At 44.2% G+C, this 26,290-nt stretch overlaps 1 protein-coding gene across 2 annotated transcripts in view; it reads right to left on the bottom strand.

Moving 5' to 3' along the window:
* Window positions 1–15,323: 15,323 nt before the first annotated feature.
* The window catches only part of SNAP25 (synaptosome associated protein 25), an 80,460-nt gene continuing 69,493 nt past the window's right edge, over window positions 15,324–26,290 (bottom strand). The window contains exons 5-8 of one of the 2 annotated variants that reach the window (XM_028722226.2): window positions 25,818–25,935; window positions 21,255–21,380; window positions 19,269–19,413; window positions 15,324–16,988 (exon numbers count right to left, since the gene is read on the bottom strand). In XM_028722226.2, coding sequence (XP_028578059.1) covers window positions 16,920–16,988; window positions 19,269–19,413; window positions 21,255–21,380; window positions 25,818–25,935 — 458 coding nt within the window. In that variant the 3' untranslated portion in view covers window positions 15,324–16,919. Of the gene's footprint in view, window positions 16,989–19,268; window positions 19,414–21,254; window positions 21,381–25,817; window positions 25,936–26,088; window positions 26,207–26,290 lie in introns of both variants that reach the window. The other variant, XM_028722227.2, reaches the window with a different exon arrangement.

Genomic DNA, 26,290 nt, shown 5'->3' on the forward strand with positions numbered 1-26,290 from the left:
CCTCTCCATCTCCCCACCTGCCACACTTCCATTTCCCAAGCAAGATCAAACAGTTCTTGCAAAGACTAGTTTTCTGCCTACAGGAGACAAGTTGCTTTCGGCGTCCCTTACCGTAAACTAGGTCTGAATTACTCACACAGGGAATCTTCTTGTCTCATGGTTCTTTCGAGTTGTATAAAGGAAGCGAGAGGAAGACGCCACATTGTGTAATTCAAATCGAAGCATATAATTAAGTTCGGATCTTCTCAGCACCCCTCCCCTTCCCACTTTCGCTTTTTTTTTACCGACAATTTTAGTAGCTGTGAGTAAGCAACCTACCTCTACTGCAAAGGGGATGTACTCCCTCCCCCCACTATATAGAATTTTTTGGGTGTTTGTGTGCGGGGAATGGAGAGAATCTAGATTAAAGTTGCATGTCTGGAATTTCTGAAAATGTGTTAGAAAATATCTCATCTTTTTGAGGTTAGAGAGGCTGTAAAAATATGAAAATCTGGACCCGGACCCCCCCCCCCCCACAGTGCTAGCTCCTGATGATACAGAAGGCAATGATAAGCTTGGAAAAGATTGATACAAGTAAGTATCTGTTGCAAGGTGGAGTGCTGCACATTCCATTCTATTGCACCTCCCCACCCGTTTTTGGTCCTCCAGCTGTCAGTCAGGATTCTGTACCCACTGAGCATGCTCAGTCCTCATCCACCTTTCTAAAAAATAAATCAATCAATTCTTTATACATTTCAGGTTTATACATTTCACTGATTTTACAATCATTTTGACATTTCAAAACTTGACTTCCTTCCTCCTCTTTCTGCAGTTCCTTAAATTTATTCTTAATATCTTCTGCATATCCAAATTAATTTGCTCATTTATTCATCTTCTTTAAATATATACTCTTATGAAACTGCAGATTATTACAATAATAAGAATAATCATGTTCTTATCTGTTTACAATTTATCTGTAAATATTCAATAAACCATTTCCATTCTTTTATTAAAAGTTTGTCATCTCGGTTTCTTATTTTTCTGGAAAGTTTTGCCATTTCTGCATATTCCATAAGTATTTGTATCCATTCTTCTTTTGCTGGGACTTCTACTTCTTTCCATTTTGGGGCAAGTAACATTCTTGCTGCTGTAGTAGCATACATGAATAAGTTTCTATTACAGTTTAGGTAGTTCTATACAGTGGTACCTTGGTTCTCAAACGTAATCTGTTCCGGAAGTCTGTTCCAAAACCAAAGCTTTCCAAAACCAAGGCGCGCTTTCCCATAGAAAGTAATGCAAAATGGATTAATCCTTTCCAGACTTTTAAACACAATCCCTAAAACATGAATTTAACATGAATTTTACTATCCAACAAGACCATTGATCCATAAAATGAAAGCAATAAACAATGTACTACAGTCACACAATCAATCCATCAGTAGCTGAACTGGGTTCCACACAGTCACAAAAACAAAAATAAAGCCGCAAAAACAAAAATACAAAAGAAATAGCAAAAAAACAACAACAACACACCTCAGCGAAACACTCAAAACGGAAGCGTGGCACTCAAATCGGAAGCGTAACAATCAAAACGGAGCACATTCGGCTTCTGAAAAACGTTTGCAAATAGGAACACTTCTGGGTTTGCAGTGTTTGGGTTACAAGTTGTTTGAGTACCAAGGCATTTGAGAACCAAGGTACCACTCTACAGTTTAGGTAGTGAAATGTATAAGCTCCACCTCTCTTTCAAATCAGAACCAGTGAAGGCAGTGAAGGTCCTGTGTGAGTGCCTGGAGGCGGTTGGAGGATGGATGGTGGCTAACAGATTGAGGTTGAATCCTGACAAGACAGATGCACTGTTTTTGGGGGACAGGAGGCGTGCGGGTGTGGAGGACTCCCTGGTCCTGAATGGGGTAGCTGTGCCCCTGAAGGACCAGGTGCACAGCCTGGGAGTCATTTTGGACTCACAGCAGTCCATGGAGGCACAGGTCAATTCTGTATCCAGGGCAGCTGTCTACTAGCTCCACCTGGTATGCAGGCTGAGACCCTACCTGCCTCGCTAGAGTGTTGCATGCTCTGGTTATCTCCCGCTTGGACTACTGCAATGCGCTCTACGTGGGGCTACCTTTGAAGGTGACCCGGAAACTACACCTAATCCAGAATGCGGCAGCTAGACTGGTGACTGGGAGCAGCCGCCAAGACCACATAACCCCGGTCTTGAAAGACCTACATTGGCTCCCAGTACATTTCCAAGCACAATAAGTGTTGGTGCTGACCTTTAAAGCCCTAAACGGCCTCGGTCCTGTATACCTGAAGGAGCATCTCCACCCCCCATTGTTCTGCCCGGACGCTGAGGTCCAGCGCCGAGGGCCTTCTGTCAGTTCCCTCACTGCGAGAAGCCAAGTTACAGGGAACCAGGCAAAGGGCCTTCTCGGTAGTGGCACCCGCCCTGTGGAACACCCTCCCACCAGATGTCAAAGAGAAGAACAACTACCAGACTTTTAGTAGACATCTAAAGGCAGCCCTCTTTAGGGAAGCTTTTAATGTTTTACAGACTACTGTATTTTAATACTTTGTTGGAAGCCGCCCAGAGTGGCTGGGGAAACCCAGCCAGATGGGCGGGGTATAAATAATAAATAATTAATTATTATTATTATTATTATTAAAGCATAAATAAAATTTAGAAAAGAAAAGAAAGCGAGGAGGAGGAAGCAACAAGTGGAGCCAATGATAGGAAGGGCAAACGCATTTTGCATTTGTTTCCATCCTCCTCCTTTTGCATTATACAAAAGGCAGCACTGAGACTAGGAAGGAGGCAGCTGATATTCAGAGCCACCCTCTGCCCTGCTCAGGTTGGCAGGCAAGTGAGGGCAGACAGATTTTGATGAGGCAGGGCTCCTTTCGCCTTAATAGACCAGCATCCGCTGCCTCTGGGAACCTGCAGGAAAACAGGGAAATGCCTGAAAAACCTTCTGCCTGTCTGCTGTTTGTCCACCCTCACCCCAAGCGGGAGAAAAGATACTGCAAAACATACCCACGTCCCAAAATGTGTTTGCAGTTTTAGGTTTGCTTTTTAAAGAAAATTGTGATCATCCTCAACTGAAAGCTGGTCTTTTTTTTTCTTCTTTTTCCTGGAGCTAGCCTATCTCCATGGACTCGAATAAAAATCCACAATGGAACTTTGCCCTTAATTAAACAGATTTCATATTTGTTGTGCGAATTGTACCAATATACGTGTGCAGATAAGTTTACCCTCCCACAGTGTCCAGGATGAGTCTGGAGTGCTATTTGCCAGTCTCATAAGCGCTAGTTCAATGCATTGATTTCCGCACCCTGCTTCTTTATCTTCTCCGGAGGCTGAATGCGGCGAATTATTATTATTATTATTTAGACGTGCTGAGCATTTAGACGGCGGGTGCAATGACAAGGTTTGCATGTTTGCGTTTGAAGCTGAAACCAAATATTTGCACAGAAGTCTTTCCCCCTCGCTAGCGCAAAAGCATAGCTCTGTCACTTGGAATCTTAGGAGAGCTCTGTTGCCATCTGCTTAATTAAAAATGGCTACTAAACCGAGGGCTGGGGAGGAACCCCAAAGTGTGCTTTAGATGTGCTCGGTAAACAGCAGATGTCTCTCCTTCCTTTGGGCATGTAGAGTTGGGGAGATTGCTCGCTCACTCGCCAAGAGATTAATATCCTCAATTATTGATATCCTATTACCATTAGTACATGCCGAGAATTGCTTAACGCTTCTCTACCGAGGGTGTGATTTCAGCTCCAGTTAACTCCTTAAAAGAAGCAGCAGCGGAAGAAAATGCTTCCCTCCTCCCCTGTCTCCTTCCTCCACTTTTACTGCTGAGAAATCATCTGTTTCTTGTGGGATGTAATCCACTGGTACAGTCAAATTCAACATTCCTTATTCCCCCTGCATGTGATCTGGGAGGTGGGTGTGGCCCTGACTGACTCCATAAAAGAGCCAAGTCATGCAGCCATTTTCTTAGTCTACCAGTCTTGCCTGATCTTGCTTGCTATCTTGTTGCTGCTCTCCTGCAGCTATTTTTGCTGTATTGATGTAATTTTGCTGTCTGCTGGCTCTCAGCCAGCAGCCTGTGAGTTCAGTCTAATAATAATAATAATAATAATAATAATAATAATAATAATAATAATAATACTTTTATTTATACCCCACCCATCTGGCTTGGTTTCCCCTGCCACTCTGGGCGGCTTCCAACAAAATATTTAAAATACAATAAAACATCAAACATTAAAAGCTTCCCTAAACAGGGCTGCCTTCAGATGTCTTTTGAAAGTCAGATAGTTGTTTATTTCATTGACATCTGATAGGAGGGCGTTCCACAGGGCGGGTGCCACTACCGAGAAGGCCCTCACAGTTTCTTTGTGCAACTACTAGGTAAAGTCTGCCTTTCAGGGATCTAATTGTGAATTGAAATGTGAGTCAACTTTTTGTTACTTTACTCAGAAAGACTCTTGTGTCTTTATTGTTTTAAGAGGGATTAAAGGGGACACAAGGAAATAATAATAACTAAGAGATTCAAACAAATCTGCAAACTAGCTTCTAGCTGTATTGAGAGGAATCTGCTCTGCTACATTGCTTACTAGCATGAGTGAAGGAATAATAATAATAATAATAATAATAAATTATTTATACCCTGCCCTTTCCGGTTCAAAAACCGGGCTCAGGGCAGCTAACAACAAATTTAAAACACTTAATTATAAAAGCAGCATAAAATACAGTATAAAAACATGAATAACAATAAAATTCAAAAATCAATCCCCAGGGCTAGCTGGCTGAATTGGTCCTACTTGGGCCAGTGAGGAGGCCAGGGGAGAATTAGCTGTGGGGTCTCAGAGCGGGTGATCTTCATAAAAGAGGAGGGGGAGGGAAGAGAAGGGAAATAAAAGATCAGGCTGAATTCAAATTAAAGGCTAGGAGGAACAGCTCTGTCTTACAGGCCTGACGGAAGGAGGTTAAATCCTGAAGGGCCCTAGTCTCATGGGACAGAGCATTCCAACCAGGTCGGAGCCATCACTGAAAAGGCCCTGGCCCTGGTGGCGGATAGTCTGACTTCCTTAGGGCCTGGGACCTCTAAACTATGGTTATTCATGGACCTTAAGGGTCCTCTGCGGGGCATACTAGGAGAGGCGGTCCTGTAGATACGAGGATAATACTTATTCAATATATCCTTTCCCAAATTAAGAAGCTCATTACCTATAAAATTGCTTGCCCATCCTATCTTTAACATTCCCACATTTCTTAACTTCCTCCCTTTGGAGCCGCGGAAGAGGAGACGTCGCCCCTCGTTGCGAATATCCCGAGTGACGTGGAAAGAAATTATCACTCCCTGATGCAGAGAGGAAACCTGTATTTAGGCCAACAAAGCTCGGTGCCTACGAGACAAACACAGTTGATGCATGAATAATATGCTCAGAAAGAGCTCTTCAGTATCTGCCTTTCCTCCCCACCACACTCTCAAACAGATGCTGAATGCTGATGCGCCTGATAATTCTTGTTACGCAACACATAACTGCAATGAAAATGATCATTCCCTGCTCCTCCGCTCAAGTGATAGCTGATGCTGTTCAATTAATGGTTAGCACCCAATGAGGAGGATTTGATTTGTTTTGCATTTAAAGGTGAATCTGCCCCATTTGTGCTTTTCTGGAAAAATACACAAACCGAAATACAGCCAGTCCTCAAAATTCGCACTTCTCCGAATTTTGCAATGCAGTTCTGCAGCCAAGGAATGTGTCTCAAAATGCATACGCCGGAGGCAAGTTTGCATAAATATATATAAGATGCAAGCATGTTTTATACTAAGGAAAGTTGCTTTGAATCTTAGGCAAAACTGCATGCAAAATGTGTATATTCAGGGAAAATAGCACTAAAATGCTGTTTAATTTTCGTGTGGACTTCTTTAAAAAAATCACAAACTGATTTGGAGAACTGAATTGAAGATTGGGAAAATGAGAAACAGAGAAAAACTGAAATGGAGAAATTAATGTTGAGGAAATAAGGACTGGATCAGAAATATGGAGAGAGAGAAAACCAATAAAACCCAGTCTAGATTACCTGCTCTCTACAATTTGCCCCTTGTTAAAGTTTCACCTCAAGTAAGTAATTGCCTTGACCCAGTACCCTGAAGCAAGCTTCTTTAAAAATCTCCAGACCTAATCCAATTGATGAAGATGGCTCATCCTTGTGGACATTTAATCTGCTCCACTTCTATATAAAGAATGCCTCAGTAATTCGAGTCAAGGAGGTCTCATTCTTACTATCTTGGCAAATTTGTCTCTGAGCTGTGCTATTTCAGATCACAGAAGAGAGCTCACAGGATTGAATTCTTCCCCGCAGTAAAAAAAAAAAAAAGACAATTCCCTGCATGCAGAAAATTAAATATCAAGGGGAGAAGGAGTCCACCACAGCCACTTTGCAGTGATAAAGTCACCTCAATCCCATGCCCACAGAATTGTTAAAGCAATTCTAATATATATATAATTTTATTTTATAATTTTCAGGGCAATTCTGAAGTGCCTTGAGAAGCCTCTTTTGCAGAGGAAAAGAACGTTTGAGAAATTGGAGGACAGATTTTGGTGCACCAATGGAACACATCTCCACTTGTGGCAAGGCTGGGTCTGCCCATAGAAATGGCATGCAGTACCATATAGGTGCCCATGATGGAGGGCTTAAAGAAGACTCTAGTTGGGAAGTTAGACAAGAACTTTATTGTCTTGTTGAATGAAGGACAGAGCAACAGCAGGAAACTTGTGACTCTATCCAGCGCCACCTAGTGGATAAGCTATATAACAACACTATCCACACAGTCAGCAGTAAAAGCACCAATCACCTGTTTGATTTGTCTATTGCATGTGAGGATCTCTGAACTGAACAAAAATGGAAAACGAGCAAGGTCCCAACCAAAGAAGAATGGCAACTTCAACTGTTGGAATATGTGCAGCTTGCAGATCTAACTTATAGAGCAAGAGAACAAGAAGAACATTCGTTTAAAGAAGATTGGAAAATGTTTATTGAATATATGGGGGATAATTGTGTGCACTTGAAAACGTTGGCAGCATTGAGATAAATTCAACAGTGTAAATAAGTTTTGATGGATGTAATAATGGAATACTGAATGGTTTAGTTTATATAAAATATGCAGGGATTTATGTTATGCAAAATGAATCATGGAAAGAGGAGAAGGGAAGTCATTGAGATTGTAAGGTTTTCTCAATATTCTAAATTGTAAAACAGAAAATTTAATAAAAATTATATATACCGTATTGTTCCGTGTATAAGACAAGGTCTCCCCTAAAAAAATAATGTCAAGAATTAAGGGGCGTCTTATACATGGGGCCATCTCCCCTCATTTTCTTAAATATGGTTCCCCAAAAATAGGTGGCGTTTTATACATGGGGGCGTCTATAGACAGAAAAATATGGTGTGTGTATATATATAAAGGATCTCTGAACTGAACTCCCCTTCCTTCTATTTATTCGAGGAGACATTAGTTTTATCTTAGGGCAGGTGTCTGGTACTCAGCTCAAAGTAGGCTGTTCTTGCTGCTTTCCCCAGGTATGTTTTCTTATTTTACTTACCCTTGACGAATAGGTTTGCAGCACAGTCAGTAATTAAAGCCAGCAATATCCTCTTGGCAGGCCGACCCAAAAAGAAGCTTTCAGACTAAGAAATTAATACAGGGTTCGTGCATGAGGTGGCACATGGAAGGCGAAAGGAGTTCACCATACACAAACACAGACCTCGCCACCGATGCCCCCAGAGCAAAAGCAGCCCTGAGCCGCTTGCAAGGCTGGAATGATCCTAGCCTCGCAAAGCCGCTCTTGGGAGGGTAGCGTGCGCACCCCGAAAATGATCTCTTTCAGCTTCTGCCTTCCGGAAGAAGGTAAAAGTAAAGGTAAAGGGACCCCTGACCATTAGGTCCAGTCGTTACCGACTCTGGGGTTGTGGCACTCATCTCGCTTTATTGGCCGAGGGAGCGGGTGTACAGCTTCTGGGTCATGTGGCCAGCATGACTAAGCCGCTTCTGGCGAACCAGAGCAGCACACGGAAATGCCGTTTACCTTCCCGCCGGAGCGGTACCTATTTATCTACTTTGATGTGCTTTCGAACTGATAGGTTGGCAGGAGCAGGGACCAAGCAATGGGAGCTCACCCCGTCGTGGGGATTTGAACTGCCGACCTTCTGATCAGCAAGTCCTAGGCCTTGTGGTTTAACCCACAGCCCCCCTCCCCCGATGCTATGCCCCTGCCTCTACTGCTTCACGGTTAGGCATTTAGACCACTTAGAAAGTCTTTGTGTGACGGTTGTAAAAGGCTAGAATCCCCATAATCCTGCTCATTTGAACACGCCCCTCAATTCGAACATGTCAGATTTCTCAAAACATCAGTAAAACAGGATTAGCCTGTCTTCTGCTTTCCCCCAAATGAATGAGCATTTAGGCAGCTTTGTTCACACACAGCAGCCGTCAAAGCATTTAAGAAGGTGACAAGACTCAATTGCGTATGTCAGAACTGGAAAATAAATGTGCAAATCTGCTTAGAAATCATCCTTCTCCCATGAGGCCTTGTAGACACTTTTGCAGATTTGTAACATCTTTGACTCTGGCTCTGGCAAAGCAAAAACCCAGTGCAAATCTTAACTTCATCCCTTTATTTCTATTCTTTTCAGCAAGGGGGCATTGGTCTGCAGCAAGAGGAGCAGCAAACCCGGTGGCAATGGCTAGGCCTCAAAAATGCAATTTCAGGGTGTGCAAGAAATAGATTTCTGCAAATAACCGAGGGAAGCGGAGACACGACTCGATTCTGAGCCTCAGCCAAGAGGATTATTTCTGTACAGGGAAAGCAAATGCATTTGGTTTTATCATAATCACATGAAAAGATCCTCTCTCCCCAGGAAAAAAATAGATGGATTATTTTTAGGACAGAATAGAAGCTTAGTTAAAAAAAGGGGGGCGCAGGAAGCTTGTGGTAAAGATTTTAAAGTGTTACAATGAGTAAAGGACCCAGTAAAAAGTCAGTGTCTTTTAGAGTTTGGATTCATAATGCCCTGGTTTGCATGCCACATTAGGTAAAGGTAAATGGACCCCTGACCATTAGGTCCAGTCGTGACCGACTCTGGGGTTGCGGTGCTCATCTCACTTTATTGGCCGAGGGAGCCTGCGTACAGCTTCCGGGTCATGTGGCCAGCATGACTAAGCCTCTTCTGGTGAACCAGAACATGGAAACGCCGTTTACCTTCCCGCCGGAGCGGTACCTATTTATCTACTTGCACTTTGACGTGCTTTCGAACTGCTAGGTTGGCAGGAGCAGAGACTGAGAAATGGGAACTCACCCCTTCGCGGGGATTCGAACCGCTGACCTTCTGATCGGCAAGTCCTAGGCTCTGTGGTTTAACCCACAGCGCCACCCGCGTCCCCGCATGCCACATTAAACCATCGTTTAAAACAAACTATAGTTTAATATGAACCAGCAGTATATTGGTGCAAAAACTCTGTGATGTTCCTCCCTCCCTCTTGCTCTGCCACACAGCAAGAGTCCAGCTTGTTGTGTCATTCAAACCTGGCTCCATGGCTTGATTACCTCCAAATAATCCAGGGGTAGATTACTGCTCATTTTTTTTGCCTACCTGGAAATGCACCTTTGCAGTGCCAAACATTGCAGGGGGCAATTTGCAGGTGTTTGGCACTGTTTTAGAGTGAATTGTACGACGTCGGGTTTTTGGCCAAAACTGTGACCCTGAGGGCACGGAGGGCACCGAGGACTCATTTTAGGGCCTATCACAAAACGTGGCATTTTCACTGCTAATAGTTTCAGGTGGCCATTTGCCAGCCTTTGGCATCGTCTTTGAGTGAATTGCACGACGAAGGGTTTGGGGCCAAACTGTCACCCTGACATCTAGGAGAAGGAAAACTGTGATTCTAAACCTCCACTGCCTTGCAGAATACCTGCGGGAGAAGAAAAGGGTCAGGAGTAAACCCCAAACAAATCCTGAGTTTAGTTCCTAAATCGGCTGGATGGCACCTTGTACACCTCCTTCCGGCAGCTCCTGCAGCCAAACCTTTGCCAAACGTCCTGCTCTGCTCTCCATTGGATCACATCAGCAAGGCCGAGAGAGGGGTCTTATCTTTTGGGCAGCCCAGGATCTCCTTAGACTAGACACTGCCTAGACTTGTGCCTCAGGGAGGTCGCTTTCGTGCTGCTAACACAGCAGTCCTTTGAGACACATAGAGGCCAACAACCCCACACACTTTAATGGGGGTGAGCTTTTGGGGAAACATCCTGTCAAAATATCCTTCCCCCCTCTTGGACCTGTTCTTGCTTATTTCTGTTGTGCATTCCATTAAGTGAAACCACACGAGGTTCCCTTCCATTTCTGTCATTCTTAGGAACTGCACTCTTGTCCAGTCGATGCACTACAAAGAGAATCACATTACATAACTCATTCTGTGTGTGGCTCTGTGACGTCGGCAGCTAATCCAGTCTAATCCTGCACTTTCTTTGAAGAGCTTCATTTAAGAGCCCCCACTTGGGTATATTTTCAGCTCAGCCTTTAATGGATGGGAGTCCAACGCCCTCCCTTCTCCCTTTGCGCCACACAAAGTACAATCCACGTTGCCTCCGCGCAGAAGGCAGACGATCAAAACAGGAAACAAGAGACCAGAGGTCAGGGTTGACTGGAATGTTATTTGCTATTTAGATCTCTAGAATGCTGACTCCTCAATTCCAGCTGTTCGCCTGCTTGACCATGACTGGGATTGTACACTGGATGGGATTGTTTTATTTCCTTTCCTCAATTTAGATCTTGCCTTTAAAGAACACAGCCCAAGGAAGGTTAACCTCTTTTTTTTGGCATTTTTTTTGGTTTTCTTTTCTTCTTTCCACAAAGAATAATGATTCCAGTCCAGTCAAAGGCCTTAGGGGTTGCGGCGCTCATCTCGCTTTCAGGCCGAGGGAGCCGGAGTTTGTCCACAAACAGCTTTCTGGGTCATGTGGCCAGCATGACTAAACCACTTTTGGCGCAACAGAACACCGTGATGGAAATCAGAGTGCATGGAAACGCCGTTTACCTTCCTGCCACAGTGGTACCTATTTATCTGCTTGCACTGGTGTGCTTTCAAACTGCTAGGTTGGCAGAAGGCAAGAGGCTCAATGGTTTAGACCACAGCGCCACCCGGGTCCCATAATATGAGAGCATCAAAGCAGGAATTGGGAGCCTGCATGGCCCTCCCAATGTTGCTGGACTACAGTTCCCACAATTGCCGACCATTTGCCATGCAGGCTAGGGCTTATGGGAGATGGTCCCATTTCCTCCATCCCTGCAGAAAAGCATCGCTGGTTCCGTTGCTTAAGTTGCTTCATTGCTTGTCAAAAACTAGGGGTATGAAAATTATCTGTTCGTTGTGGACAGCAAAAACAGCAGCAAGCGTAACTAGCTCTTCTGCTTTCCCCCTTCCAGTTTTCCCTTGTCCTTGCCCCCCTCCCTACAAAGACCAGCCTGATGCCCCATCTTTTCCTTTCGCCATCTCTTCCTAGAAGGTCCACTTTTCCGGTGAGTCCTGCAACTCCACCCTTCGTTGACTGGACTCCTCATGATTCAGGCCGCAACCATAAAGGACAGGGTGGGAGAGAGAATTTCCTGTTCTTACACCCTGCTTCGCTTTTGCTGGCAAAGCAGAAGTGAGGTCAGAGCATCCTTTCCTGCTTTCCTCCCCTAAAACCCAAGGGGGTGGAATTCAGGTATTGATGATAATAAGTTTTATTAGTTTTCAGTTACAACCCAATGATAGCCTCATTATAACAATGCCAAATTATAATACAGTTAATAAAATCCAATCATTCAAATACCAAACTAAATAATTTAGGTGCCCCCCTCATGTGCTAGACTTGATGGTTTGATGATTTTTTATGGTATCTGCATTCCAAAATCTTACTCATTTCAATTACTGCAATATTAATGACTTTTATTTGTGTTAATGATTCAGGTCTGTGAGGTAACAGAGTCTATTAGTAAATAGCAGAGAGAAATTCTAGGATTTTGGTTATTTGGGATATGAAGGGAGAATGCTAGCTGCAGAAGAATTTCTGGGCTAGCTTAAGCAAAATGACCTGGCCAAGCTGGGGCCATTCAGAAACAAAACAGGCCATTGACACCTCAGTTGGGAGAGCACAAGACTCTGAATCTGATTGTTGTGGGTTCAGACCCCATGTTGGACAAAAGGTTTGGGTTGGACTTAGATGATCCTTGTGGTCCCTTCCAACCCTACAATTCTATTATTCTATGACTCAGCATGCCTTAAGTCAGCAGTTCCCAAACATCCTATGGACCACTTGAAAATTGCGAAGGGTTTTGGCAGACCACGTAATGATTGAAGACCATTGGTAATGCAAGAGATCTGTTCTCTCCCCGCCCTGCTATGAGGTGCGAAGAGAAACAGGAGGTGTGGAAGGTTGCCAGGGTAACTGGGTGCGATGTCTCAGGAAGAGTTGGTGGCATGAGGATTGGAATGAATCTGGCTGGTTGGCTGAAGGCAGGCTGGGAGATATGCCTTGCACTCATGAACTGCACTACTGTGGGGAACAAACCCCTCTGGAGATGACCATGCTGTAAGATCTGGGCTTCCTCCATCTAAATTCAGGTGAAAATATGGGACTGGTTGGGTGCAGAGGAATGGTGGGAGGACCCAGCTGGGGAACCCCTGAGGGAAGAAGGGTCAGAGCTTGGGGACTGGTGGTGGTGGGACAATGATGAGTGGTCAGAGGAAGAAAAGGGAGAAGGCTGGGATGGGGAGGAGCCTCCACCACTCTTTTCTTCCCTCTTCTAGTTCTGAGATACCAGGGTGGAGGGGAGCTTGCAGGAGGGAGAGATGCTTATGAATCTTCACCAACTCATCTCTGCCTCTTGGCCTCCCTCAACCCACTCTCCTGCTTCAGCTTCTGCCTCTGATTCTAGACTTCTCTCTGCCACAGACTCCCCCAGCTCACTAAGCCCAGTTACCCCTTCAGCTTCTTCTCCCTCTTACAACTCATCGTCATCCCACCACCATTCCCTGGGCTCTGAGCCCTGAGCCTTCTTCTCCTGGGGTTCCCCAGCTGATTACCCCCACTATTCCTCTGCTTCCAACCAATCCATGACAATATGTGAATGAATCCTATTTCTTAAAGCTATGACAGCCTCTGCCGCATCTTGATTCTCGCAGGGATACTGACCCTGGGGGATTGCCTGGACCCCCTAGAAACTTGCCACAGTTTGGCAGAGATTGGGGGGTTGGCGTCCAACTTTTGCAACAGCGTGTTTTGCTTGTTTTGGATCCATGTCTTCACTGAGTTGTATGGACAATCTATCCAGAAGATAAATTGTCTTTTGAGGAGTTAGTGATCTGACATGGTTACCCTTCCTGCCTCTGTTCCTTCCCCCTTCTTATCCCTTGCTAAGTTCTTTGATGGAATGAGAAAAGCCTTTAATGTCCTAATCAATTGGGAGGAAGTGATAGTGCTAGGTAGCTTCTTTGACTAAGGGATAATCTGCTCATAGCCACTAATGAATGATCAGCACGTAGCCAGTAATGAATGATCTACATATAGCCAGTAACGAATAATCTGCAAGAAGCTACTAATGAATACTCTGCACGTATCCATCAATGAATAATCTGCACATAAAGGTAAAGGGAACCCTGACCATTAGGTCCAGTCGTGGCCGACTCTGGGGTTGCAGCGCTCATCTCGCTTTATTGGCTGAGGGAGCCGGCATACAGCTTCCGGGTCATGTGGCCAGCAGGACTAAGCCGCTTTTGGCGAACCAGAGCAGCGCACGGAAACGTCGTTTACCTTCCCGCCGGAGCAGTACCTATTTATCTACTTGCACTTTTGATGTGCTTTCGAACTGCTAGGTTGGCAGGAGCAGGGATCGAGCAATGGGAGCTCACCCTGTGGCAGGGATTTGAACCGCCGACCTTCCGATCGGCAAGTCCTAGGCTCTGTAGTTTAACCCACAGCACCACCCGCGTCCCAATCTGCACATAGTCATGAATAATCTGCACATAGCCACCAATGAATAATCTGCACATAGCCAGTAATGAATGATCTGCATGTAGCCAATTGGGGAAGCCACACAAGCTAGCTATGTCTAAATTGGATGGTTCTGGGCAGAGTTAAGGAGAAGCTGAGGGACGCGGGTGGCGCTGTGGGTAAAAGCCTCAGCGCCTAGGGCTTGCCGATCGAAAGGTCGGTGGTTCGAATCCCTGCGGCGGGGTGCGCTCCCGTTGTTCGGTCCCAGCGCCTGCCAACCTAGCAGTTCGAAAGCACCCCCGGGTGCAAGTAGATAAATAGGGACCGCTCACTGGTGGGAAGGTAAACGGCGTTCCGTGTGCTGCGCTGGCTCGCCAGATGCAGCTTGTCACGCTGGCCATGTGACCCAGAAGTGTCTCCGGACAGCGCTGGCCCCCGGCCTCTTGAGTGAGATGGGCGCACAACCCTAGAGTCTGTCAAGACTGGCCTGTACGGGCAGGGGTACCTTTACCTTTTAAGGAGAAGCTCATGCACAGATCAATTGGTCATAGGGCCGCGCCAACTGAGTCACTTTACTGCCAGTGTGGTGTAGTGGTTAAGAGCGATAGTCTCGTAACCTGGGGAACTGGGTTCGCGTCTCCGCTCCTCCACATACAGCTGCTGGGTGACCTTGGGCCAGTCACACTTCTCTGAAGTCTCTCAGCCCCACTCACCTCACAGAGTGTTTGTTGTGGGGGAGGAAGGGAAAGGAGAATGTTAGCCGCTTTGAGACTCCTGAAGGGGAGTGAAAGGCGGGATATCAAATCCAAACTCTTTTTCTTCTTCTTCTTCTTGAGGGCTTCCCAGTGGCAGAATGAAGCACTTGCTTGGTATGTACATATTGCTTGCCGTTTAGAATGAAATCTTTAATCTTCTCACTCACTTGTGTTTTGTATTGCTTCTGAAACTCATTTTAAAAGAAGCACCTTGCATTTGGCAAGGCATCTCCTGGCGCACTCTGGGGGAGATTCCATGGAGGTGGCGAGGAGCCCAGGGTAGCAGCATCTCCCTCTATCTTTCTACCCTCACAAGAGGGAGAACTGAAATATCCTAGGGCTGCAAGGATGCCACAGATCTGCAGGGCAGGGCTATTTTCACTGCTGACCTCAAACACAAAATTTCCATTGCGTTTCGGGAGGCAGGTTGCTTGCTCAGAATCACCTGGGCCACCTGATCGGCATAGAATCCCTTTCTTTCCTGATGGGTGGGGAATAACAAGATGTGAGCAGCAAAGAGCCAACAAAAACAGATTAAGAAAAAAGCCTTCGGAGGGTCTATAATTTTTAATATTTTTAAACTAGCTACAAAATGTCAATCACGTCACAAACTGACAGGAGACAGAAGGAATTTCATAGTACATGCGGCAACTATATTTAATCTCACAGTTTTATCTAGATTTTCATTCATGTAGGTTATTTTTTGTTTTTTGTTTTTTAATTAATAACAGCTACTAAACATCGCAGTGATTTTGGTGTGCATAGCTCTAGGTAAGCAAACAGAGAACTCTACCAATAACAAACCACATTGGGGGAGGGGGAAGAGAAATGGAAAGAGAGAGAGAGAGAGGAGAGAGAGAGAGTAGCTAGAAAGATAGAGAGAGCCTTATAAAAATTACATTTCTCTGCAACATTTCATATGATAGCCATTCCCTCCCCCCCCCCGAAAAAAGACAGTCTTTGAAAGCAGCAGACAAACTATATATATTACACTTATTTCTTATTTGTTGATGCTTTTTTCTTCATTTTTAAATATTTTTTTTGTCGTCGACAATAGTATCAGCCAAACATTTAATTTGCTGGCAATGGTTAAATGAGTGCCAAATCCATCTCTTTTTGAAATTAAAAGTAAGGGGAAAAAAGAAAAAGAGAAAAGAAAAGAAAAGAAAAGAAATGAACATGGCTCATAACTATATATATTTATATTTATAATATAATATAATATATATATATATTGACAAGAAGAAATAAATGGCACTACTGCAAACTTGCTGGTATTATAACATAGTCCTGACAGTGTCCCAATACGGAGCATGCTAATTTTAATTGTTTTCTTTTTGTTGTCGTCGATGTTGCTACTGCCATGGAAAAGTCTCACTTAAGTTAAGGAGTCTAAAAGTCTATTTCTCATGCAATAAATGCATAAAATCACGTCACTTTTTATTTATTAGTATTATTTCTTTTAGTGCAATGCTTGTTATAACTTATAGAATTCCACACTGTCTAATCAATGAACTCATAACGACCAATGGAGAGAGCGATGGAGAACCGAGAGAGAGAGAGAAAGAGAGAAAAACACCAAATTCTTAAGTGCTTAAACGACATGACACCCAAAGAAAATACTCTTGCGGGTGGCTCTGTGGAATGTTAACAGTTTTACAAGAACAATACTGTATAGTTAAAAGTTTAACAGCACGTTGAGCATTCCTACATTTTTTGTCATTCAGCAAAAAACATAATAAAGTTGTTGTTGTTGTTTAAAAAAACCTCACCAACCAAAAACAGACAGACAGAAAGAAAGAAATGCGGGGAGAGGGAGAGGGGAGGGAGGGGGCAATAGAAATCCAACAAATATATCAAACGTTGTCATGAGCTATAGCCATCGAATCAGTACTATATACAACCTTTGGAAAGGAAGAGATCTGGAAGATAATAATTTACAAGTATCATTTTTGGAAAGCTGACAACCTACACAGGACAACATTTACAACTGGGATATGGCAGAAAGAGGGGTGGGGTGGTTGTTGTGTGTGGTTTTTTTGATATGTGCATGTGTGCAAACCTAGTTGGTAAATACCATGAGAAAATAGCATGAAAGTGCTGCCCTTGCGGACAGTGTTTAGAAGGAGAATCAGCACAGGGGCACATCTAACCGCTGCCCAACATTTTTGTTGCACGTTGATTGGCCTCATCAATCCTGGTTTTGTTGGAAACAGCCTAGATGGGAGAAAGAGAGAGAGAGAGAGATGTAATTGTGGAATAGATGCAACAGAGCAACTGAGTTGTCTGAAGTTTATCCTGAGTAATGTTCCAGTCCAGTCTACCTGGGGATGACCCAGGTTGCTTAGAGCGCAGCTAGGTGCATTAAAAGTTCAGTGCTGGCGAGAAACGAACAAACCACCATCTTTATTTGCTTAGAGCAGCCTTTCTCAACCTTGGGTTCCAAGAAATTGTTGGGCTACAACTATCATTCCTTTCCTTTTCCTTCTGTGATGGAACCCCTATTTGGGGACTTCCCTGGCTTTTCTGGCCCATGTAGGACCAGTCTGGATAGTTGGCCTTGGTGAAGATTTGACGTTTTCTCCCCCCAAACAGTTTTTGATCTGGGCTTCCACTGAAATGAGGCTGCATTTTAAGTAGTATTTTAATCTTGTTTTTAAGTTGTATTTCAATCAATTGTTTTTATACCTGATGGTATACCTGAGTCCGGACTTGGCCGGGGAGGGCAAAGTATAAAAATCAATCAATCAATCAATCAATCATTTCTAGCTAGTGTCATGGACGATGGAAGTTATGGTTTGAGAACATCTGGGAACCAAGATGAGAGAGGGCCTGGAAAGAACCCTTGTGAGGAACAGTTGAGGGAGCTGAGTATGTTTAGGCTGGTACAGAGGAGATTGAGAGGACATGTGATAGCCATCTTGAAATATCTCAAGGGCTGTCTCATGGAAGATGGAGCAAGCTTGTTTTCTCCTGCTCTGCTTCAAGTTACAAGAATGGAGATTCCGACTAAACACCAGGAAGAACTTTCTGGCAGTAAGATGCTGTTTGACAGTGGAACAGGCTCCCTCAGAAGGTAGTGGCCTCTCCTTCCTTGGAGGTTTTTAAGCAGAGGTTGGATCAGTCATGGACGCTTTACCTGAGATTCCTGCATTGCAGGGGTTTGGACTAGATGACCAACTCTACAATCCTATGATTTTGTGATTCTTTGATTCTAGATACATGCAGAGTAGACAATAAAGCCAAATTCACATTCAGATGAGCTGAACTTTCCACTTACTGATAGCTACTGTGTGCAAGTGTAAAAAGGTCTTCTGCAGTGATGAGGAGTTCCAGAACTTCAGGATAAAGCATGATGCATTTTATATTTGGATTGAAAGGGGCCATTCCGGTTCCCTTAACAAATGGTACAGCTGGGCATTGAAAAGCTAACGTTGCTATACTTATTCTCGAGTCCGATGAGGATCTGTCACTACATTCAGTTACTGGATAAAGAAAATTACCTAGCTGCGAATTTCATTCCCTGAAGGTGTGCATTTGTGGCAGTCTCAATCTTACATTCCTATCTTTTGCGCATGGTGAGATACCTGTCTATTTTTTTCTGATTTTATCTTTTGATACCTAGTCCTATACGCATTATGGAGGAATTATCTTCTGAGGCAACCAAAGACTTCTGGAAGGTTGGGAACTCTCCTTTATTGGAAGTTTCAAAGCAGATGTTGGGTGGCCATCTGTCATGGATGTTTTAGTTGAGATTCCTGCCTTGTAGGAGGCTGAACTAGATGACCTCAGTGTCCCTTTCAAGTCTACAATCTATGATCTGGGAACTCAAGGTTGAGAAAAGCTGGCCTAGAGGCCACAAACAACACCACATGCAAATTTCATGCAAATGTCATGGGGCTTATGCCTTGAAGCCTTTATATACCGCTAAAAGGGAAGTCCCTGCACCCATCACTTTAGCATAAAAGCTAAATGTTTTGCCCCGAAAGGTAAAGGTAAAGGTACCCCTGACCAATAGGTCCAGTCGCGGATGACTCTGGGGTTGCGTGCTCATATTGCTCTATAGGCCGAGGGAGCTGGCGTTTGTCTGCAGACAGCTTCCGGGTCATGTGGCCAGCATGACTAAGCCGCTTCTGGCGAACCAGAGCAGCGCACTGAAATGCCGTTTACCTTCCCGCCGGAGTGGTACCTATTTATCTACTTGCACTTTGACGTGCTTTCAAACTGCTAGGTTGGCAGGAGCTGGGACTGAACAATGGGAGCTCACCCCATTGCCGGGATTCGAACCGCCGGCCTTCTGATCGGCAAGCCCTAGGCTCTGTGGTTTAGACCACAGCGCCACCCACATCCCTACAACCCCTACAACCCCACAAACTGGAGGGGAAATTAAACACACTCTTAGTTTTTATCCCAACATTTTGATCCAGGAAAAAAAAAAAACTTGTTATCATGCTCAGAACAAGCAATATAGGGTACGAACAGCAGGCCAGCTCTTACCTTCTCCATGATCCTGTCAATTTGGCGGTTCTGTGTGTCAATCTCATTGCCCATATCCAGGGCCATGTGACGGAGATTTCCAATGATGCCACTGACTTGTTCCAGATTTTCATCCATCTCACCTTCTCGGGCATCATTTGTTACCCTGTCAAGCAGTAAGGAGTAAAGGTGATCTGAACTGTATCATAAAGCTACATATTCATCCCAAACTGCTAGACTTCTTTGCCTATTCAGAGCAATGCACTTGATCGCTTCTTACTGTCAGAAAGTCATGAAACAGGTGCTCATTTCTAAGCCACGCAGGAAAGATTTTATCCCAAAGTGTGGTATAAGAAGGTAAAGGTAAAGGTACCCCTGCCCGTACGGGCCAGTCTTGCCAGACTCTAGGGTTGTGCGCTCATCTCACTCTATAGGCCGGGAGCCAGCGCTGTCCGCAGACACTTCCGGGTCACGTGGCCAGCGTGACAAAGCTGCATCTGGCGAGCCAGCGCAGCACACGGAAACGCCGTTTACCTTCCCGCTAGTAAGCGGTCCCTATTTATCTACTTGCACCCGGGGGTGCTTTCGAACTGCTAGGTTGGCAGGCGCTGGGACCGAACGACGGGAGCGCACCCCGCCGCGGGGATTAGAACCGCCGACCTTTCGATCGGCAACCCCTAGGCACTGAGGCTTTAACCCACAGCGCCACCCGCGTCCCGGCCAAAAGTGTGATATATACATCCTTAAAAGACGGAGATAATAATTTGCCACCAGAATACTTCTCTATCAGATAGATTCTTCACCATAATGAACCCTTGGAGCCCACTGGACTGACCAAGGCAACATCTCAGTCCTGAACCCTTTTCTGTCTACCTTATGGCTGTGTTTTGTTACTTTAAATTAAAAATCAATAAAAGATAGGGAGAGGGAGAACATAATATTTTAGAACTAGCCGAAAGACTGTACTCCTTTAGCTGCTGTTCTGAGCTATTTTATAAAGAAATACCAACTAGTATAGCTTTGCCCAGAAGTTCTGGACTACAACTCATAATCAACTCTTCACTGATGGCCATGGGGCTGATAAGAGTTGGAGTCCAAACATCTGGAGAGCTGCATTGGCAATGCAAGCAGAACCTGTTGTGATTCATCCTTTCTCCTAGGAACAGTGCTCCTGTCCAGAAGTGCAGCCCACAGAGCCCATGAATGAGAGGGGGATGATAGTACATTTTAGTACTAGTACAGTGGTACCTCCTGTTATGAACTTAATTCATTCGGGAGGTCCGTTCTTAACCAGAAACCGTTCTTAACATGAGGCGCGCTTTCGCTAATGGGGCCTCCTGCTGGCACCGCGCCTCCGGCGCACGACTTCTACTCGCACCCCAGGGCAAAGTTCGCAACCAGGAGCATCTACTTCTGGGTTAGCGGAGCTCGTTACCCGAAGCTTTCGTAAGGATGACGGTACGTAACCCAAGTTCCACTGTACTCTTTTAGTACAGTAAAGTGGTACCTCTGTTACGTACTTAATTCGTTCCGGAGATCTGTTCTTAACCTGAAACTGTTCTTAACCCGAAGCACCACTTTAGCTAATGGGGCTTCCCGCTGCTGCCGCGCCGCCGTCACGCGATTTCTGTTCTCATCCTGAAGCAAAGTTCTTAACCCGAGGTACTATTTCTGGGTTAGAGGAGTCTGTAACCTGTGTTGTATGTAACCTGAAGCATATGTAACCCGAGGTACCACTGTACTCTTTTATCCTTTTACAAGTCCCCCAACCTGCGGGCCAATCTGAAGTTTTTTCAGAACCCCTCCCACATAGGACATAGGATGTCAGTGGAAATTTACAAACGACTCGGACTCATTTCACTTGGATGTTTTCAACTTGGAGAATAAACAACAGTACAGCATCACCACAGACCCTCTCCGTAGGACCATATGGTTTGAATGTGCCAGTTACAGGAAAGAAAGAGGGGTAAGAATGGGTAAAAATAAGATTCCCAGAACAACCCTCACCTGCGGATAAATCCACCGCTGATAGCCATCTGTTCTCGCTCATCCACAACGCGTGCCGGCTGGCTGGCTACAACCCCATCTTGATTATTCCCCCAGGCTTTTTTATAAGCATCACTCGATTTAAGCCTATGCAAAAAGAGAAGGTGAGTAACGAAGCAGAAACTGGGCGGAAGCAACTGCAAGAAATGTGACAATTGTTATTTCTTCAAGCTAAGAGCTGAGTCAAGCAAATGAGCGTTTCATACAAGGGGTGGGACGGGACAGTCTGGTATACCGATATATCATACAACTGAACAAAAGGATTGATTTCATTTTCATCGTTTTGCTGCCACAACGACTGCGATGTTTAGAAATTTCATTTCCAATGAAGTCGCCTGCGATTGCCAAGTCTACAAGAATTTGGGCTTGCGTTTTTGTTGTTGTTTTGTTTTAATTTTTTTTTAATGAAACACAACTAGAAAACCTGTATTTCATGACACATGGGATATTTGGACATATAACACAGAGAACATACTGCCGTACAGACATGAAGACAGAAACCACAGAGGGTAGTGTGTACATCACAGCGACAGATTAAGATTAAAAAACACACAGATCTGGCCTCTTTTGAACACAGAACCATGGCCAACTTGCTTTTTTATGTGTGGCACAATAATCTTCTGTATCTGCCAAACTTTTCAGTGATTTCCAGTGAAATCAGTCTTGGCTTGTTTGACTTCTGGGGTCATATATGGCAATTTAGATTAGATATTTTAATAATATATCGGTACTTGGAAAGAATATACATCCAGAGTTGATGTACAAACCTTTGTCCACAGAGACAAAAAGTAAAATTAGGCCATAGTGGGATGAGTGCGGGAAAAATGAAGAAACAGATAAATAACTATAATACAAGCATGTGTAGCAGTTGAGCATCAGAAAGGGAAATTCTTCTAGATATAATTTTTTTTCATGCACCAGCTACAGGCATGAATAAGAAAGTGAAGCATTCTCCGTAAAGCACAGAGAACCACCCCAGTGGTTCAAACATTCTCTTAATGCACTAGCAGTAACAGCCTACGCAGCGAGTGGGACACAGGCAAAAATGGATCTTCAGCTATGTTGCAAATCTTAAAATGTTCAGCCCTGGAAAGCCACGTCTTGGAGAGCCACGTTGCGAATTCAATTGCACAGGGCAACCGAGGAGCCATCTTTGACTGAGTCGCCACAGAGAAGTTAAAATCCAGGCATACCAGGAGGCGACAGATAATATTAGCATGCGCAGCATTCCTTTGGGTTGTTTCAGAACAAAAGCTATCCCAGATTACAAATTGGACGTGATGGAAGCTCGTTGTCAGAATTATCAGCCTTTCAGGAAGTCCCTCTTGGGGATTTAAACCAAAGATGGCAATTAGTTTTATTAATGAGGTATGTACAAGTCTGTGCTTTAAATATGAAGCTCTCCTATCTGAGTGAAGAAAGGAGAAGACGAAAATTTGGAGTGCCGTTAGTAAGAAATGTCCAATATTGCTATTTCGTAATAGTGGCACGTATGATCTGAACACTGTTCAATGTTTTCCATTTGGCCATAGATTTCAAACAATGTGCTAATCAACAACACTTTTAATGAGTGCTGTATTTTATAAATTGCTTGAAGAAAGATGTTTTAAGTTGGGTACTTTTGGAGACTGAGTGGGCTAAATGAAGAATCCTTACTACAGTCAAACCTCGGTTCTCAAATAGCTCCATTTTTTAACGTTTTGGCTCCCGAAAGCTGAAAACCAGGAAGTAACTGCTCCAGTTTTTGAACGATTTTCAGAAGCTGAACGGGCTACATGGCTTCTGTTTTGAGTTTCCCTATTCTATTGAGGCTTCCGCTTTCAGTTTTCGGTTGTCAAACATTTCAGAAGTCAAATGGTTTTCCAGAATGGATTACGTTTGACAACCAAGGTTTGACTGCAGTTCCATAAACCACCATTGGACTTAATAGCACAAACATATATTTGCTGACCCAGGTGTTAGTTTCATTGCCCTCAATGTCAACACAGGAATGAATCCCATTGAACTCAGTGGGTCTTCTTTGTGAGTAGACATGCATAGGACTGCATTGTTAAGTTAGAAGTAAAGGTAAAGGTACCCCTGCCCGTACGGGCCAGTCTTGCCAGACTATGGGGTTGTGCGCTCATCTCACTCTATAGGCCGGGAGCCAGCGCTGTCCGCAGACACTTCCGGGTCACGTGGCCAGCGTGACAAGCTGCATCTGGCGAGCCAGCGCAGCACACGGAACGCCGTTTACCTTCCTGCTGGTAAGCGGTCCCTATTTATCTACTTGCACCCGGAGGTGCTTTCGAACTGCTAGGTTGGCAGGCACTGGGACCGAACGACGGGAGTGCACCCCGCCGCGGGGATTCGAACCGCCGACCATGCGATCGGCAAGTCCTAGGCGCTGAGGTTTTACCCACAGCGCCACCCGTGTCCCTAAGTTAGAAGTAAGTTGCATTAAAATCAAGAGGCCTTACTTCTGAATAAATATAGTTAGGGTTGTGCTGTCCAGCTGAAATCCTAGGGATATTTGGTAGTAAGGCCCATAAAACTCATTAGGGTGTGCTTCTTAATAACCATACAGATGAACAGGCTGCATACTAGCAGGGATTGTTAGAAGAAGTTGCTGTGTTGCTTGATAAGCAATCCAGAAATTTTTTGTTGTATGCTGTTGGTTATCTTTTTGGCTTTGACTTGATTTTATCTGTTTGTGTTTCGTCTTGTTAAATCTCTTTGAGACTCTTTTGGTATAAAGTCGCTAACAAATGTTTATAATAATAATGATGATAATACATGATTGAACAGGTAAACAAAGAATTCTACCAGCCTGAATGCTAGTTGGATTTTGATAGTTCAGGTGACTTTTTTTAGCACAGTAATTGACACTTGAGATTAGAATTTCCTTTAGATTGTCAGGTCTACTTAGGACAATAGACTCTTTCCCCCTTTCAAAACACACACACACACACACACACACACACACACACACACACACCACTTTACCCACTGGTTGACTCTCTTATCTATGCAAAAGGGTAGCCAGCGTAAAGTTCAGCCATCCAAACTTTCTACTGCCATTGCAGATTTTGGCATCTCCTGTTTCAATATTCTCTTTAAGTTCTGCAAGGGCTCTGGCTGGTTTTTGCTGCTTGCTTTGAAGGACTGATCCAGCCTTGCACATCAGAACAAGAATCATACCTTCCCAGAAATGTTTGGCAATTTATTCACCCAGAGGAATTATTATTCCCCCCAGGTGAGTAGGCAAATATCCTACTGTAAAGCTGGACTAATGAAATGCTGAAACAGAAGATTACAAACACACTTGAACACAGTCACTCGCTGACATACACACCATTTGGGGCAGCCTACTTATTAATGTACTTTTAGTAATTCCTTCATGCAGTGTCAGTGCATACTAAGTCTGCTATCCATCAGAAAGCTGGTTCTTTCATGGCTACTGCCTCCCTCCAAAGTCCAGACATCACATTTTTTAATGCTGCATTTTCATTTTGTGACAATAACATGCAAACAAACCCAGCACATTTCAACATTTCTGCTTGGTGTACACTACCCAATTGGGGAACGACAATTGGCAAAATGGGTCTAGTTTTCCTGCCAATATATATAAATATATTTTAAAACTCCCCATTTCTTGGGATCAAACAAGAAACCACGGCATGTCTCCAGACCTCGCAAAGAGAGATTAACTGATTAAATAGGATGTTGGTATTGTTTTTTGCTCCAAATGGTCATTTTATGCAATTTTGGAGCACAGCTCATGGTCAAGAAAGCATTTCCTTTAAAGCTTGAGAACGAGAGAGAAAAGTCAGTATTCTGAGATAGCGCCATAATTTTTGAAGCTTAGGTTATTACGACATAGTACACACTCTGTAAAATGTTGAAATCTTCATCATTTAAAAGTGTCCACAGTGAAGGTTTCAGTGTGGTATGCCTGATTTTAAATGCAGCTACGGTGATCTCACTGTTTTGCCAAAGATTCCCAAACATTAAACCCATAAGCCACTCATGAACTCTGAGATGATGGCAAGTGGCTCTCAAATAGCTAACGAAGCCACCATGATCCCGACCTCGTCTAGTTCCCATGTCACACCAGTGACCATCCATGGAGGGGAAGGGCAATCTGCCACTTCTTCTCCACTGGGACTGATGTGAAGCCACAACCCCTCCGTGTCAGCATTCAAATTTCAAGGTAACTGCTTTTGGGAATAAATGGTTGGATCCATAGCGCTTGGGAATTTGGATGCTGACAGTGGGGAGAAGAGGAGGAAGCCGGGAGGGTTTTACTTTTTATTTTCATAAAAGCAGGGCAAGAGTGGTTTGTCGGTCCCTAAAATTTGGGAACCTCTGGTCTACGCTATGAGATGAACACATTGGAACCAGAATTGTTCTCTCTGCATGCCACATGCTCATCCTGCCCAAGTGCCTTAAGCAAGGATGAGCATCACAAGGCTTGCTAGCTTGCGATCAGCCTTGGGTGCTCAAGATTTCAGGCAGGCAGGCAGGCAGGCAGGCAACACCTACTTGTTGCATGGACAGGCACAAAGACCACAGAATTTTCCTAGGTCCGTCAAATTCTTTTCTGCTTCTTTCATGTCCTTATTGATTTGGTCCATTCCCTCTTCGATGCGCTCCAGTTGTTCTGATTAAACACAAGTATTTTATCCCCACAGTATGAAGCAGATGGAAAGGGACAAAGAAAAGAAAAGAAGACAAAAAAGAAAAGAAAACTTCAGACATTCACTCATGACAAAGAACTGGACATTACAGAGCAGAGCTGGTACCCAGTACCTACTTGTTACAAGGACATATGAAAAGGCCACAGCATTTCCCTAAATCTTTTAAATTTTTCTCGGCCTCCTTCATGTCTTGGTTGATATGGTTCATGCCCTCTTCGACTCGATCGAGTTGCTCTGGTCAGGACAAAGGGATGACAGTATGGAATGAATTGTACTTTTGTTTCGTTTCACTGTTGCAGCTGTTTGTCTTGAACAAAT

This window comes from Podarcis muralis, chromosome 3 (assembly GCF_964188315.1).
Source record: "Podarcis muralis chromosome 3, rPodMur119.hap1.1, whole genome shotgun sequence".
NCBI classification, from domain to species: Eukaryota; Metazoa; Chordata; class Lepidosauria; order Squamata; family Lacertidae; genus Podarcis; species Podarcis muralis.